This window comes from Melospiza melodia, chromosome 5 (genome assembly GCF_035770615.1).
Source record: "Melospiza melodia melodia isolate bMelMel2 chromosome 5, bMelMel2.pri, whole genome shotgun sequence".
Classification (NCBI taxonomy): Eukaryota; Metazoa; Chordata; class Aves; order Passeriformes; family Passerellidae; genus Melospiza; species Melospiza melodia.
In genome coordinates, this window is record NC_086198.1 from 34,376,179 (window position 1) to 34,394,157 (window position 17,979).

The following is a 17,979-nucleotide window of genomic DNA, read 5'->3' on the forward strand; positions in this document are numbered from 1 at the left end:
GGAGGAAGAAGGGGAAGGAGCGACCGGGGAGCCACGGCGGCCGACGCTGAGCTCGGAGGGACGGGCAAGAGTAAGCCCCCCGCGGCCCTGCCCAGCGGGAGGGTCCCGGCGGCGCGGAGGAGGCGCCACCGGCGCGGGGCGGTGGCTGGATCCTGGATCCTGCCCCGGGACGCCGAAGTTGTGGCGGCGCGGCGGCCGCCCCTGTCGTCTCTCTCGATGTCCGTGTAACTCGGCGGCGGCGAGGAGGAGCAGGAGGAGGAGGCAGGGGGGACCCTCCCGCCTCGGCCCCGCTCGCCGCCCCGCTCCGCTCCGGCGGGCTGTTGTGCGAGAGAGACACACACACACACCCTGCGCCCCGTCCCGCCCCTCGCCCCGCAGCCCCGGGAGGCCGGGCCGGGCGCGGTGCTGTCGCCGCCGCCGATCGCGGCTCCCCGTGTCCGCTGCCTGAGGAAGAGAAGGAGCAGGAGGCGGAGGGAGCGCCCCGGCGGGCAGCGGCGCAGCCATGAGCGGCGGGGAGGTGGTCTGCTCGGGCTGGCTCCGAAAGTCCCCGCCGGAGAAGAAGTTGAAACGCTACGTGAGTGCCCTCTCCCACTTGCGGGCCGCGTTCCCCCTTCCTCCCTCCCTTCCTCCCTGCCCCGCTTCTCTCCCGCCGGAGCTCCGCGCTCGCCTCCCGCTCCCGCCGGTCCGGCCCGGCCTCCCCGCGCGATCCCTCCCGGCCGGGCCCGGGCGAGCCGCCCTCCCGGCCGTCTGCCCGTTCCAGCCGGGACTACTGCACGCCACGTCCCTGCCGCTTCCCTGGCGTTTGCTTTCTTTTCTTTTCTTTTCTTTTCTTTTCTTTTCTTTTCTTTTCTTTTCTTTTCTTTTCTTTTCTTTTCTTTTCTTTTCTTCCTTAAAAAAGGGGCGCTGAGCGGTCAGATGTTTCAGCCCAGCTTTTACTGCCTTTGCAAGGGAGGGGGCGGAGTTTTCCCCCTTCCCTCTGGGTCCGGGCTCGGTATATATGTATTTTTGAACGTAAACACTTGCTGTCCCGGGGCTGGTGCCCGATGCCGGGGAGGGCGGGGGCGGCCCCGGCTCCGCGCCGCTCCCGGCGGGATTGCACCCGGGGCTGGTGGCCCGGGGACGGCGGGAGCCGGGGATGCCCCGCCGTCCCGGTGGAGCGGGGGGAGCTCTGCCCTTGCTCTCCGCTCCAGGAAAAAAAGGGGAGGGAGTTGTGAGGGAAGCGCCGGTGTCTTTGCCGAAGTTGTTGCCGCTGTTGCTCGGCAGTGGCTGCGCTCGCAGGGGCTGCGGCAGAGCGGACACCGCGCTGCTGGCGAGAAAATGGAGCGCGTTTGCTGAGCGGGCAGATTCCATGGCAGGGCACAGCGGAGCTGCGGGGCCGTTCGGGAGGCTGTCAGGTCACGTACGAGGGATGGGTGATGCCAGGAGTCATCGCTGCTGCCTGAGCCCTTTCCCATTGGCAGCCGCCTTGTTTCGCGGCATCTATGTAATTGGGACAAAATGTTGGGCCTTTTTTTTTTCTCTTTTCTTTCTTCTCCTTCATTTCCCCCCCCCCCCCCCCCCGGTGTTTTCCTTTTTAAGCAGCTGAACTTCAGATTTATTTGTGAATCTGTGAATAGAGATCTTAACGTGACCACCTTATTTTTGGCTGTTAGGGATTAGCAGTCTCTTCTTGAAGAACTGTTCTGGGCTTTATTTTAATGCCAGGAAATTTCTGAAATGAGTCTCTCATTAAATTAAAAACCAATATTTGGGGTTTTGGGTCTCTGGTTCCCAATGTCAAAAATCCTCTTTGTGCGAAGGAAAGAGAACGTCCTGATGGGTCACAGCAGGGTTCTGCTTCTCTGCTGAATTGGACATGGACTGTATTATTTATGAATATTTTCTATGTCTGTGTGTGTATTCACAGGATATCTTTACCAGTGTGGAGGAATTAAGAGCAGTATTCATGTTTTTAAAGACTTTTAATAAATTTTCTGCTCAAACTCTAAATCCTGTGAAGGGTGCTGTCTGTAAATGGCAGAGTTTGCCCTCATTAATCAATCTCATTAATCAGTCTCTTAATATGCCAACTTTTTTCCATATAGCTGCCACTTCAGTGTATTTATAGCTTCATTTCCATACTGGAATTACACAAGAACCTTTGAGGGGAAAACCCTGACTACAGAGCTGGTCAAGGAGTTCCCTGTCCTAAAGAGGTGATGTCTCATTTTCACTTGAAATGGGAATCTGCTTTTTGAGTAGGCAGAGTATCAGGGTGATTGTGGCATGCTTATGTTAGCATGATTTAGTTGAACATCTCCATGCACTGTAGGCCTTAAGGTCGTGAGGTTAAATCCTACACATTATTTTTGACTCTTTCCTGCTTGTATAAAAGAAAGGTACCGTTTAAAGAAGGGCTTAAAGTAAAATTCCTCCTGTTTGTATGTAGTGTCTGATCTGTAGTAGCTGAAGGCTGACACTCCCTTCAAAGACTAAAAGTGACCTTTACATTCTGGTTGCCGTCTTCAAGCAAACAAAAAGTTGATGTAGTTAAGACAATGAACTTTAAAGCTGAGTGCACTGGCTGGAAGGTTGGCTTGTGCTCCCTGTAATTCTGTGCTTGAGCAAAGGCACAGCAGAGAACTGTCTTTTCCAAAGCCATATTTTATGGTAGTGGTGTTTCAAGGGGCTGCACCATATGAAAAGATGGGGAAGTGATTTTAATAGGAAACTGCTTTTCTGCAATGCATACTTTTCACAGGTATGTGTGAAAAATTGTAACTTTGTGCTCTGTTGGGTTTTCCATGCAAGTGTTGGGGTTTGTTATCATCTGGGAATGAAGATAAAAAGTCTGATATTGCCATCAAATATGGTTTAGTTCTTAAAAAGGGTGAAAAGGACTTTGAAGCTAGTACACAGACATATGTTTTGCAGGGACTATAATTTTTAGTTTGAAACTGTTGGACATTAACTGTTGGTATTAAAGCTAGCTTATAGTCATTTTGAGGCTAAAAAAAGTAAAAACCCTCTAACCAGCCCTGTCCTGCAGGTGGGATAATCAGGTTTCCTTGAGTGTATGCCTTAGTGCCACGAATGTCTGTTTCCCCTCTTGGGAGTTCTGTTCTCATGCCTTCCTTATGTGGTTTTGGTATGGAATTAATGTTCTGACAGGTGTTGGTACCTGCTGTCAGTTCCCTGGAGCTGCTGTTCCGAACAGTTTGTCTGAGGGAATAGACTGGTTGTTTTCAGCAGCAGATCGCTGAAAAAAGTAACTTTTGGTGCTGAAGGTAACTTTTGGTGCTGGTGAGAGGGTCACGATGTGGATTTAGCAGAGGAGAAGGAAAAGGGAGTTGGGGCTAAATCCTGCACAGTTCTCCACAGACTGTGCTCTGGTTTCATGGGTACATGAAAGAACTTGTTTATGCAGAGAGATGGAGGGCTGTTCAATTTCACAGCTTCTGTTACTTTCTTGTATGTTTTTCTTTCTTCCCTTGTTCAATTGCCTTAAAATTTGCAAACGTTTATGTGCTCACTTTAACTTGCTGTGATTTTTCTGTTTTCTTATTTTTAAAAAGTCTAGTTGGAAAGCCCCTTTCTCTCCATCTGTCCCTTAAAATGTGATAGTAAACCTTGGCTTCATGGTTTTCTGCTGCATTGCAGTTCTGCGGTGCACATGCCAGTTAAAATTGCTGATGCTTTGTGGTGGCAGCACAGCGGTTTTTTAGTGCCATTATGCTAGGAAACCACCAGATATTTAAACACAGCTGTCCTTGATAAAGCAAGAAAAAAAAGCTTAAGGGAATAGGAATAAGTCTTAAGTTCTCTCTTAGAACGACTATGCTTTTGTCTGGGGTAGGCTAGTGCTCAGTAGGATGCACCTGGATGTGCTTTAAAACAGAATCTTAGCATTGATGGTCGGTTTATGGAGCCAGTTTGTAGAAAGTCTACTGATGTAGTGTAATAACTCCCAGTATTCTGAGGGAATCTCACCAGTGTGCATAAATATCTCAAAGTCTGGTGCCAAGAGGTTGATGCCAGACTCTTTTCAGTGATTCTCAGTGACAGGATGAGAAGCAATGGCCGTAAACTAAAATGACAAGAAGTTTCACCTTAACATGAGGAAGAATAACTTTACATTGAGGGTGGCAGAGCACTGTCATGATGTCATGGGCTCTCCCTCTCTTGAGACATTCCGGACCCACCTGGACATGTTCCTGTATTGTCTGCTCCAGATAGGGGTTTGGACTGGATGATTTCCAAAGGACCCTTCCAATCCTAACTGTTCTGTCATTCTAACATGTCCTACTTAGAAATACATTTCATTGGATAAAAGGTAAAACTCAGTCAAAAATACCGTGTAGACTAAACACTTTAGGATAAATTGGTTCAGATTTTTCTGTATCTAACAGACTTCCTCATTCTTGTTACAGTTCATAAGATGATTCTTGAAAATAAATTAAGAAACCTTAATTTTGATGTAAGTATGGCTAAAAATCCTGTGATTGTTTGACTATTCCTCTTGATAGTTCGTTTAGTTATTTTAAAGCAAGGAGTTTAAAAATTAGAACTGGGCTTGATCTCCCTAGGATGTAAGGGGCACTGATATGATTCAGACAAGGCTACAGATAGCATCCTCTTACTTTCTAATCTTTTCAGTTGTAGGCAGTGAGTAAAAAAATGCCAGATTATTAAGCTAGTTATTGATGTTTAAATTAGAGACTCAGACAGCATAGGTACAGAAGTGGAATATTTGCTGGATTTTTTGTTTGGCAGTTGCTCTTTGGCACTAGTTACATAGGTGCATCTTCTGTCTTTAGTAATACTTAAATGTGCTGTGATATGTAAGGGTTTTAAGAAATGTTCTATTTGTCAAAATAGTTGTAATTTGGTAAAAGCTGCAGTGCCTGACCAAAGCCCTTTTTCTGGAAGACACCTGTTTGTGTTAAGCTTTCTTTTGTGATCTTTCATCAGCATAGTGAGCAAATTTAGGAAGCTGGTTGGTTTACAGGAGAAAACCAAGCCAAACTAAGATGAGCTTGTCTGACATCATTCAGTGAACTCCCCATGGAACAGGGTCAGGTTAAGTTAACTTGAGACAGATGAGTATTATCAAGAAACATTATGTGACATCTTTTGTATTTTGAACTTGATTGTGCTTGTGCTACTCAAGAAGTTGTTGTAGACCTCACAGGGATTGGTGTTGAGGCAAGAAACCTTCCTTCTGGAAGGAAATGTGACCTTCCCCTTCTTCTGTGCACTGGTCAGAAAACAGCAGTTTCACTTTTGATCCTTTCAAACGTGGGTTAGTAAACCCTAAATCATGAAGTTGAAGGCATGACTAAACACAGTGTTTTTGTGGGTTACAGGAGGAAGTTGCATTGTTTTGTGTGCCAAGTGAAGGTGCTGATACGATCTTGGGTATGACTTTGGGGCTGTAGCTATGTCCTGAGCGAGCTGTTGGGGTGTAAGGCTCACTTGAGGAGCATGGAACTCATCATGCAAGTATTTGTCATCTTTGACAGGATGTCAGCGTCTGGTTTTGGCTTTGCTGCCAAATAATAACTCCTAATTTGAGAAAGCAGCAGCTGAGAAATGAAGGAACAATCGAATTCTGACTTTTCATGATATTGAAGATGGTTCTCAATTGGATGTATAGGAACTTATGGATACCTTTTCAGTATTGCTTCTGTGTTTTGTTAAGTCTGTTAATGAGATTTGGTGCAGCTAATCACAGGAGATTACAGTTCAATTAGAAACTATCAGGGAGCAGGGGGAGGAAGTGGGAAAACAAATCAGTGTCTGCTACTTTCTTGTGCTGCATAGTGGCTGCTCCTCCATGTGTGCTCAGAGTCTTGCATCATTGAAATTAAGTATAAGTAACATATGTACTAAGCAGAGGAAATAATGAAATAATATGATTCTAATTTCCAGTTATACACAGATGATCTTGATTTGCATGCCTTTTAGTCAATCATCAGCCCAGAGCAGCTGTGTGAAATGTCGGTTGCATAAATTGAGAAAAGAATGTTTTATTGGACAGTTTAGCTTTGAAAAGTATGGACCTTGACTGTCAAAATGAGCATCAATCTGGAAGTCTTTGGTAGAGCAGGTAACTCTTTGAACTGAGAGGTAATTCTTGGTATTCAGCAGTCCAACAGGGAGAAGAAAGTGACAAACAGAACTATTTCTAGTGTTCTTTTATCTCCCTCTTTAAGTTTTAAAAATGTTGGAATAATAGTCACTTCCAAGGCATGTTTTATTTTTGTCTTTTTTGACATAACTTTTGTATCACTTTATTTGAATCAAATGCACTCTTCTACAGACATTTAGAAAACATTTACTTGCCATAAAATTTTAGTAATGCCTTTGATAGAAGTGTTGGCAAAAAAGTGAAAGGAACATTGGTTATTCAAAACGTAGTAAATCTAGGGAAGAGGATAAACCTGTGGGTTGTAGATGACTCTGGCTTGGGCATCTTATACTTCTTTAGTCCTTCTTTCATCTTTTCCTAGTCTAAAAGTAGATGCCACTGAACTATATTTCACTATTGGTTGAAATATTCTTCCTGAATCGGGAAGGGGAGTACAACTGATGAGATGCAAGTTTTGTTTTAACATAGAGCTAAGATTCACCTCCTTATTTTTTCATTCCCACTTTTGCAGTGTTGCAGTGACAAACTTCTTGAGACCCTTTCAAAATTGCCTTAATGTTTTCTGTGCTTCAGTAATCATTTTATTGCCAATAGAAGCAAGTTCAACTGTTGCAACTTCATTGCAGTATTTCATTAGGAGGGACAGACTTTGTTTTGCAAATGACTTGAGCAAGGCAGGCTGAAAGATCTCACAGAAAGGGATAATCTTCTCGAGGTAAGTGTTGTATACAGGTGAATATTGTAGTACAGTGTAATTTGCTGCTGTTTGAGGGACTCTAATGTGAATTCAGCTCCTTATATGTACAAACAACTAGCTCTAAAGGAGTACTATGTATTTCTTTCTTTTTTCCTTTCTTTTTTGTTTTTTTTTTTTTTTTTTTGAAGGATCGACAGAGAATTCTGCCGTCTCCCAACTGCAATAGTATACTATTTATTTCAATTCCCTCTTTATCAGTTCTTGATTAGGCTTTTACATTGGTTCTTTTATGAATTCTCTTGCTTGTTTGCTTTAGAAATAGTGTTCATAGTTACACAAATAATGTTAGCTTTGTAAGTATTGTTCAGTGCAGTATGCTAGTTGTATTTGTGAAGCTTTTTTTTTTTTTTTTAAAGAAAAGCCCCCTCCCAGCCCCCAGCCCAGCTTCCAATAAAAGGTTACGTAGTATGGTTTTTGTACTTGTGTTTGCTGCTAACTGTTGACAAGGTTTTGTTTCTCATGAGGAACTTTTGAAGCTCTTTCAGACGTGCCACAGTGCTTTTATTTGTAAAAAGTGCTCCTATGTTATGTAGTATCTGACTGTCTCTGTAGCAGGATCCAGCAAGGAAATGTTTGAGGTAACTCTCTGTGAGATGAGACTGAATTAGCTGTTGAACTCTCTAACCATCTTGATGTGTTTTTGTTTTTCATCTGAGAAGGAATATATCTAATTGTTTTTTATGCCCAGAATTGCAACTTTATGATTAAACTCCCTGAGGTTATGGTGACACATTTTTCTTCCTTTTTTCCCTTGGTAAATGGCAGTTTTTCAGGGTAAATGGCAAATGGGGTATTTGGAGTTGTCTCTCTTGGTGACACAGCAGCATGTAACTAAAAAGGTCAGGCAGCTATGTCCATAGCTTTATGAGGCTTGTGCATTATTAAATAGAATATCTGTGCATAATACAAATAATTCTGTTTAAAAATATACCTGGAGAAGGAGGTGATACTTCAGCTGATACAGGAAGCTGTGCCAAGATCCAGCCTCTCTCTTCAGACAGCCAGGTCTAGGCCCCAAATTGAGAAGTGAGTTAAATGAAAAGCTTTTGCTCCTTTTTATTTTGTACAGCAGTTTCTTGGCAGACTGATTTAAGAACTATGCTTTTTCAGGAGCTCTGCTTGTTCTTTTGTCTGAGAATTTCTAGCAAGTCAGGAAAAAGCTTTTCCCTCTCTGTGTTTTTTAAAAGGAGGTAGTTTTTGCCTTCTGCCACAGGATGAGAAGCCTTGATGGGGGGGGTGCTGTGCAGGCCAGTGGCTCTGTGTGGTGGCTGAGGATGGTGACCAGGCATTGGGATAACCTTGCTAGCAGGAGAAAAGCAACCTCGTCCCTTTGCCTGTTCCCCACACAAGCTTTCCAGCCGTCCTGCTGGTGCCATGTGGGTCGTTCTGCTGCTTTGTAAGTGAAAACAACACCAGCTAAACCCTTCATGGCAGTGGAGATAGTGGCTGTCACAAAATAAATCTGCCTCCCCACCCAGTTCCCAGCACAGCCAGCCGTGGGGCAGGGTGATGGCAGATGTGCTCTCCCTTCCTCCTGGGTGAGCTGTCTCCACCCCGGCAGGAATGCCATGGCTTTCTGTGGAGCAGGCTCCTCTCTCTGCTGCTGCTGCCATCACCAAGCTCCTCAGTGCTTCTGCCTCAAAGGAAAATGGGGAAAAAGAAAAACAGCACAAAATTAGGCTTCAGTTTATTTTTTCTATGTTGTCTGGGGTTTGGGATTTAAAAACAAAATAAACCCTCTGGAGGTGTTTATTTCTGACAGCAGGAGTTCATTTTGGGGTATGGGATGAGAATACAGGAAGCTCTTCAAACACAGTTCAAATAGATCTGTGATGCAATCAACACTGAAGAATTACAGTACTTTTGGGAAGGTTATTAAATGGGTTAACATGCAAATTATATTAGATGAAAGATGGATTTTGAGTTTCAAAATGGAATGCTACCCATTTCTAAAAAAAGGCAGTTCTGAATGTTATGTGTCAGTTTGTCACTTTGCCTTTGTATGAAGAATAACTGCACTGAGTCACGTACTGTGTTAGACAAATGTTCCCATTCACACTTAATGCATGTTTCTGTTACAATTTTCTGATGCTTGTGTTTCCATGTAGATTCTTAAACAGGATCAGATGTAGTGGAAAAGCTGCACCTGGTTTTGGGATGGTGCAGGGAGTATTGCTGCTTTATAAGGAAACTTTTTGAAACCAGTTGTAAGTCCTTATACAGAATTTAACAGACATTTATGATTTTTAAAAATGCATATGCATACCTGTGATCCTTAAAAATAGGGTAAAATACTGACAGCAAGTGTGCCCCTTTGCAGCAAACACTGAAAAGTAAGGAATTTATTAGGAAAAAGCTGGTGGGGATGATTTATTTGATGCTACTAATGGTTGTTATAAGTATTGGTATGTGTTTGTTTCATCAATAAACAACCAAGAAAGAGGATGTCAGAGTAATGTATGAACTTGATGTGAATTGACAATTTGTCCTTGTATTGTTTAATTAAAAAAAAGGGAGGGCGGGGAGGAAGAGAGGAGTGTTTGGAGTGTAGTTAGAAACAGAAGAGGCTGGTGTTCTCCAGGGAAAATGAGGCTGTGGAATGCTCTGCCATGTGGTATCCCCATGGGAATGCAGGAGATTCTGGGGAGGCTTGGAGAGAATCCCCAGTCTGTAAAACATGAACACTTGGAGGTCCAGGCTGTGATAAGAGGAAACTTCTAAAATGTCATGTTGTAACTGGTTCCTTTGGTTCTCTTGTGAGATCCAGTCTATTTGTAGGAAGAGTCAGAGGTAGGCTGTGAGTGTGATGCCATCTGGCAGTTCTGCTTTCCTAGAAAGTAGTGATCTTTATGAACTTAATTTGAGATTTAAACCACAAACTGACAAAAACTTACTCTTTTTGAATCTATTACTCGTTACATAATTCTGAGATTTCTTTTGGTGCTCTTCATTAAAGAAATGTTTTCTCTTTCAATTACGTGTTACACTGGGTGATGCTCTCATGGTAGCATTGTAAACTTGTTGTTTACAGAATCCTTCCCTGTTGCTAGGGGAGATAACTGTAGTAAGTGCAGGAGTAGGAATGTCAATAAGTGTATCTTCCTGAATCTTGCATGTCTTAGTGCCTTTCCATTCACTGTTTGTATGCAATTATTGCTGAAATTATTAGCATCGTGCAGTGGGAGCAAGTTTTGCAGTCTAATGGCTTGTTACTCAGTGTGAAATAATGCCCTCAAAGCTGAGGTCATGTCACACTCTTAGTTATGACGTGTGTAATGCAGTTGTCTGTGTGCCCAAATGAAGGAAAATTGCATAAGCTCCTCAGCACTATGAGAGATAACTAAAATGACTCTTCACTACCAAAGGCCTGTTAGCAGAGAGGACATACTTGTCTTCATTTAGGAGTCAGCTGTTTCTAAAATAAAACCTGTTTTTTCTTTTCTGGAGTTTTGGTGTGGGGAAGGGAGAAATGGGGCAGGGGGAAGATCTAAACTGAAGAGTAGTATACAAGTGACTCATTAGTGTAAACTGGCAAACTTAACCCAGGTTTCATCCCAGGGTAGTTTTGTCCTAGGATGAGTAACTACAGAGTTTTCTGCTATGATGTGTACTTCAGCACTAAGTTAATTCACAGTCCTTTGAATTTTTCCTTGATCTGATGGCTGTGTTGGTCTGTGAATCTCTGTAGCTCCAGGAAAAAAAAAAAGAGCAGGAATTTATTGTCTGATTTAGAAAGAGAATGACTGGAAGATCTTTACTGAAAACACAATGGAGACACCACTATTGTTACATACATTTGAGAGTATTCTTTGGTGGGGTTTTCTTACAGTGCAGCCACAACTTACTGTGATACAAATCTGCTTGTTTGCTGTTTTAGCCTTGAAATGGGCATGTTAATAATGCAGATTATTACTGCAGTGTAAGAAACTTTAAACTTTTGTTGTGATCTAGCAAACTGTGGATGGGAGGTGCAGTGTGGTAAGCAGCACTGCTGAGATTGCTTCCAACAACTGTTGGCAATGCAGTGCTATTCCCACCGGGGTGCATCTCCTGCCTTGTGCTTACGGGAAGAGCCTTTCCTGTCAGTCTCTGCAACCGGCCTCAGACAGCTGGAGCGTGTTCCGAACTCCTTTAGCTGCCTGGAGAATCAGGTCTTTGATCCTTTGCTTCAGGTGGTTATTGTTTAAAGGGAGGGCGACTGGAATGTTCTTCTGAAATCTCAGACTGCTTAATTAAAATAAAGAATAAGGAAGACTGTGATCCGTCCTTTCCAGCTGAGAGACTGAGCTGGACAGATGTTTCTTACTCAGTACTGAGGAGGAAAGTCCCTGGCTAGGGACTCTAGAAGGAGGGTTAAAAGGTGAAGGAATCCTGTGGGGGCCTCCTGCTGCAGTGATGGATTCAGCCCTGCACGAGTGGGATCCAAGATACAAAACTTGTGTGTCTTCATCCTTTCCCCCTCCTCTCCCTCCTCCTCATTCCTCTCATTGCAACTACTTTGTGTTTATTTTTCTACTTTTAAATTACATAATTTAGTCCTTCCTGTCACTTCCTAATGTCTGAATCATAGGTAGCTCTTCCTGCCTGCAGTAAACAAACATTTTATTCCTGGCACCCTTCCAAACATTGAGATTGTGTTTATGAAGGTGGAGGGGGTCCCTCTGGCACTGTGCTTGGGAAGCTAATTCAGTGTATAGGTTGGGTAAGCTGCTTACTGCATGCTTCTGTGCCCAGCTGATTTCCTTGTCTTTCCAATCTTCCAAACTGATGGAGTTGCTGGGCTAATCAGGGCCAAGCAGGTGACTGGTTACAGATAAAAAGAAAAAAAAACAGATTAAAAAAAAAACCAGATAAAAGCAGAGCATAAACAGTGGGCCATGAGCTTCTGCAGTTAATGAGAGTAGCAAGTAGATTGCCTCAAGTCCTGCTGCTGCTGGTGGTGCCTCTTGGCTCTCTCACACTTTCCATATAGGTATGGTGCTGAGGTCCATGGTGTGGGTCATCTGTGTAGTCACTTGGGAGACACGCTGCTTGGTCTAACACTCAATGAGGCTTTGCTCATTTTTTGGATTATTTCACTGCAAGGCAAGAAGATAACACAGGGTACTTTGGAGCATGTGTCAGCCTCCATCAGCCTGCTGTATATCTTGGACCACATTTGTAGAAGCTGCAAAATAGAAATGTGTCATCCTCATTTTTCATGTTATTACTCCTCTTTCTTAGCTTTGAAAATCCTTTATTTTATTTTTGAATTGACTGTGACTCCAGAATGATGTAGAGAAGGCACAGCTAACACCCATGGAGGCTTTCCTGTTGCATTTGCACGCTTTTTACTGGTTACTGTTCTTTATGAAGAAAATTCATAGAGCAGCCTCACAATGTGTTGAGGACTGCAGCTCCTGCTTGGCATGTGGCACTATTAAATGGACTTGGTTTGGTAAATGGAGACAGCAGGGGAAAGATCCAGGCTTTTGTTTGGCAGCTTTGCACTTGTACCTTCCTGCTCATCTGTGCCTTCTCACTGCCCTCTCTGGTTCTTACTGCTAAGATGCAAGAAGGTCAGAATGAGTTAAATATGTTTAGGATAGATTAGATGAGGCAAGAACACCCTGATTATGAATATGACTGACTTAATTGTGCTTTCTTAATTGTGTAAAAGATAAAGAGATTGCCTTTTTCTTAAGCTACAACTTACTCTGACTTTTCTGACAGTGTTGTTTATAGCATGGGAAGCATATTCTCGATACAGACGATCTAAAAAAGCTACTAAAACCATTTTGTTGGCAGGTTGTGCCACTAAGACAAAGCAACAGAAAGTTACTCTAGTCTAGTTCAGTACCAGTTTCAGAAAAGACAACTGAAGCAAAAGAACCCTGCTATTACATGCCATGGGAATGTCTCCTGTTCCAGTTTGTTCTGGCTGAGGCTGCATATGCACAGGGACTTGAGGCTTTCCCTTGTGTCATTTTTTCTCATCCAGTAAATAAAGGAATTAATGAAGTTCTTTAGAAAGATAAGATTGAGAGACTTAGAATCTGAGAACTTGTTTTAGTTGTGGTTGGATTGGATCCCCTTTTTGCCATCGTTGCCTACTTGCAGTGTTTGCCTCTGTGTAATGAAAAAACTTACATTTTATTTTGCAATAGTGGGAGGAGTTACTTTTTCCTATGGTTGAGGTTGAAATGAGTTTTCTGTTTGTGGAGTATCAAAGTAATTTTCTTGGGGGTGCAATTTGGGTAATGTTCTATTCATTGTACTTAGTAGGGAATTGGAAAGAAAGCATGGTGATAGAAGACAGCATCCTCTTAATAGTATATTCCAGTCTAAAATCATGGCAACCTCTTTCATAATAATACTGTACCATGTGGAAACAATTACATGAAAATATTTTTATCTGTTTGCTACATGCATTTTGGAAATCTTGGAACTTAACAGTACATATTCAAATAAATGCCATGTTAAATAATGTAGAAAATACTACATTCTGTGTCCTTTCTGTGCCATGTGGTGAAATTTTTGCTGAATTAGAAGCAAAAATGTAAGGGCTAGGTGCTCTAATTATAGTATTATAGGGCCTGTCTACTGTTGTCTTTAAGCTTGTAATATAAAGTGTTTTGGTTCAAATGAAGATAACACTTACTAAAGTACAATGAAACCCAAATTTGCAGTCATTTGCATTACTTGGTCTTGTAATGTTCCACAGTACTATTTTATCAGTTCTGGTCAGTAAACATTACAGTGGTGTCCAAATCTTTCCATTGGAAATTGTACTCGTGCATTGAGTTTCAGTGATAGCATTATTGCCATTCATCTGATGACAATCTTGCCTTCTCAAAGAATGTTGGGCTTTTTATTTCTTTAAGAAGATATAAGTGGTATTAAAGTGAAATCTGATGTGGTGTTGTATGATTTTTAGCAGCTTGTTAAGCAGCACTTCTGAGTTGCTTGTGAAATTTCAGTAAGTCTCATTGTAAAGTGCAAGTATTTCTCTACAATTGAACTATGCAGCTTTGAGTTACTATCCAACACCTATATAGTGTTATGACAAAAATCATGCTAAGCCTTATACCAAAACTTGTGACTGTGGACAGGTGTAAGCCAAGAAAATGGTTGTGGCTATAGTAGAAACATGCTTTCCCATGAAATAAAATCCAGGGATGTAGCCACTGTAATTGTGCAATAAAGTGTCATAAATGTGATGTCATAGTCTCTGCAACTTTCTGAAGGGGTAGTCTGATTTTGAAATCAACCAAGTAGTGAATAACAAGCCTCAGAATTGGCTGAGACAACAGCAGACAAATCTGCATCATTTGGAGGAACAGTCATCTCCTTAGTGAATTAAACTATTGCAGAATAGAGCTTGTTGACTCAGTGTGTTAATCTTGGCTTTTCATGAAGAAATGCAGCATCCAACTCTGATTAATTATTTTTTTGTAACAGATCCCTGAACTGCAGGCTGCAGAGTTAGGAAGAGGCTGATTGGAAGAGAGTTCATTGAGGCTATTAAACATAACTCTTGTGAAAAACTGCAGTTTTTCTCTGGTAACATTCAGACATTCTTATTCGCCTGTAGAAAAAGATCCCAAGGTGCAGATAGGATTGCAGGACTGAGCTTTTGATTTACGAGGACTGTTTCACAAGGGTGAAATTACCCAAGGGTGTATCGTAAAGATTAGACAGAACCCAGCAAATCTTTAAGATTCAATGGCGTAACTCAGAAGGTTTGTTTGGGATAATTATCGTGATAACAAGGACATATTGCTTGAAATGTAGCTAGTTAGTCATGTGTTATTGTAACTTAAAAACAGAATGGGAGAGTCCTCCAAGTTTGTTGTGGGTCTTGGTTAAAAATGAAGTGTTGTTAATGAAATTATTTGAAAGAACAAATTGAAATTCAATTGAGTGTGGTAAAACTTACCTCAATGTGCAAATAAGGATAAATTCCAAATGTAATAAAGCTCAGTTTATGTTTTTCAGTGATTACCAGAACCTCTTGAGATATATATATAGTAATTAAAGCAGTTGAAACCACTTAGGAATTAGTGATGTGCCAACAAAATAAATCTCTGTGCCTTCCTAGTAAAAAATGGGAGAATCTTTACAAAACCTCCATTCCTGTGGTGTTCAGGTAAAAATGTAGGTAAATAAGTAAGTCTTGCAGTGTGCCCAGAAGGTTTTCTTTGAGGGGTCAGCTGGAGCAAAATTTGGAGCCAAGAGCCTTCCTAGGAAGTGAAGCCTTGGCTTTAGCCTGGCTCAGTCTTTCCTCAAGACTTTTGCAGATGCTTGCAGAGTCCTACAGGTGACCTTTTCCAAGCTGATACCTATTCATTCTATTTATTTTTTTTTCTTTTCACCTTTATTCACTTTAGAAGCAATCAAAAACTCCTTGCTTGAGCTCTTTTACTTAGCCTCATGACATAATACCCTGCTACCCTTGTACCTTAATTGGTTTTCCTAAAAGGTAGTAGTCTTTTATTTTATTTTATTTTTTTCCTTTTCCTTTTGGTCTCACTTTCTCTTGAAGTTTTGCAGCTTCTGTGTCAGCTTGTATCTGTTCATCTTTGCTCTGCATTGCCATTTATGTGTCTGTGGATGTCTCCTCATGCTCATTGTATGTAAACTTTGCATCAATGGCACACACTCAATCTCTCTGCTCATAAATGTTGCCTTTACTCAAGACTTGTCTTCTGTATAGTACTACCACTAATGTTTTGCTACCAAATTCAGTGTATTTTCTGTTTTCTTGGTAGTTGGTTTTGCTGCTGACATTTCTGTTCCTTTAAAAGAAACCCAGCATCTTCCTGACATTCAAGTCTCTTCACCACTAGAATTGCCTATTCCAGGAACTTGTAGATGGCCTTGCCCACATTCATCATTGCCTAGGCATGTAGGCATTTACCAGACAGAGCTCAGTGTAGCTGGTTTGGTTTTGTTTGTTTGTTTGTTTTGGTGGTTTTTGTTTTGCTTTTTGTTTGTTTGCTTTTAGTTTTTGGTTGGGTATTTGTTTTGGGGGTTTTTTGTGTCAGTCCTCTGTGAGCCTCCTTTTCTCCAGGCTCCAGAGTTCATTGATAAAGATATTAATGAGGGCTGACCTATATAGCTCTAAATGCCACAACTCAACTCTTTTTTTCTTCATAGATTCATAAAATGCAGTTTCCATGAAGGTTTGTAAAGCCATTCATAACTGCACTAAATCTCTATAGAGACTTATGTATTATTATTTTTCCTGACTGTTCTAGCAGATTTATCTCTGGTTTTAAACTCTGCACTAAGTTTGGATTAAGTGATAAAACTATTTTCTGAACTATTAGAACTAGAGGTTGTTTTTTGCGTTCTCTTCTGAATCAGGATTGATTTCTCCTGTTATGTGTCCAAAAGATTTGTGAGGTTATTCTATTCACTTGTGTATTTTTGTGAGATGTTCTTACGTCTATACTGAGGGAAGGAATTAGATACAAATTTTCTCAGAAGACTTCATGGTGGAACAGTCTCTTTCTCTGCTTGGAAAGCATGTAGCAGGCTTTACATGTAAATGCTCTTTTTTAGTCGGATCTGGGCAGATTTAGAGATTCCTTTGTAGTTTGGACTTTGCCCATATGGAAATCCAGGAAGGCCAAAATGGGTTGAATTTTTGCGTAGACAGAATTGACAGGATAGAGCCTGGTGAGCATGGGAATTATCTCTGCTCTTTTGGGAGTGCTGCCAAGATAAGCTGCTGTCCTCTGTATCAGCTTAAAGTTTCTTTGTGATCATCCTTCAGTAAAGCTCCAAACAGAGTGTGTGGTTCAAATTCCACTGAGATATAAAAGCAAACAGAACTATGAAAGCTGACCCCTAAAGGAATGCAATTTTAACTATAAAGCCAAATTTTCTTTCCTTTGATGATCTCACTACTCTAATAATAAAATAATTAGGTTTTTTGAATTTTATTTTTAATGTAACAAAACCTAAAGGCAGTGGAATTCATAACGTGCATTCATTCCGTCATCTGAACGAGGTGGAAAGGTTTGGAGCCTTGAGGTGCTTTGACAGCATCAGTCGTGTCTTCCCTGGACAATGCCTCAATTGGAACTTTTCTCCCAAACTGTCGTGCAAGTCTGAAGCGATTTGGAGCTGGGAGATATATTTATAGTGGTGACATGGCCACTGGCACTACTGCTTTCTGTTTTCACAAGTCTTTGAGAAATTCGCTAAGAATCATGTGTGACAAAGCAGAATTAATTACCATGCACAGGAGATAAGCCCTGTTTTCTATGTGCTACCCCTTCTAACTCAGATTATTTTGTGATCTGATGATGTAATCCAAGCCTGTTGTTGTCTAAGAGGAAATAGTTGTGTGAGCCCCTCACCAGGTTCCTGCACAGATCAAGGCACCGAGGGCTGCTGCTGGTTGAGCTAAAACTGACCAGGCTGTTTTAGTTTTGAGTTTTGCAATGACCCTGATTGGGAGAAAAAGGTAGAGCTGTCTGCCTATGGATGGGAAAGCAAACTGGAAGTGGTGCAGACCTGTTTGTGCACTCTCCAGTTGTTCTGCTGCATCAATCTGTGCAAAGCATTCCTGAAAAGGGAGTCCAGGAGTGGAGAAGGTGATGGCTTGTTATTTTCTGATCTTGCTAACCAGCAATGTTCTTAATGGGAATAACTGGAAATGAAGAGGCTACTCAGGTGTAATGAGGTCTAACTAATGCAACCAGTGTTTCAACTTGTTCTACTGCATGTTTGCTCTCAGGCTTGTTTACTGTTGTATAAGCCAAACTAGCCTGTCTTGTTGAGTGAGTGTGGTAAAGTCTGCAGAGCTACACGAATGTGCTGTAACATCTTACACAGCATTAACAAACTCTGCCCCTGTGCTGTGACACACTAATGGCGCACGAAATCTCTGTGCTTTTCAGACATCTCAGAATGATTCTACCAATTTTTTGCAGATTGTGGGAAATCAGGTGCACTCAAAAATATCGTAATACCAGCCTTTTGTATTAAAGTAAATCAAGGGATGTGTGTTCCTGACAGAGGAAAATGGGAATTGCAGGGTTTTTTTTATTGTTTGTTCTGAAATGTAGTGAAAATGTGTTGATGGACAGTTTGTATCAAG

At 41.8% G+C, this 17,979-nt stretch overlaps 1 protein-coding gene across 9 annotated transcripts in view; it reads left to right on the plus strand.

The window, feature by feature from the left end:
- Positions 1-438: 438 nt before the first annotated feature.
- Positions 439-17,979, plus strand: part of GAB1 (GRB2 associated binding protein 1) — a 91,134-nt gene continuing 73,593 nt past the window's right edge. For 8 of the 9 annotated variants that reach the window (XM_063156995.1, XM_063156996.1, XM_063156999.1 and 5 more), the window contains exon 1: positions 439-574. In XM_063156995.1, coding sequence (XP_063013065.1) covers positions 503-574 — 72 coding nt within the window. In that variant the 5' untranslated portion in view covers positions 439-502. The remainder of the gene's footprint in view (positions 575-17,979) is intronic. The other variant, XM_063157004.1, reaches the window with a different exon arrangement.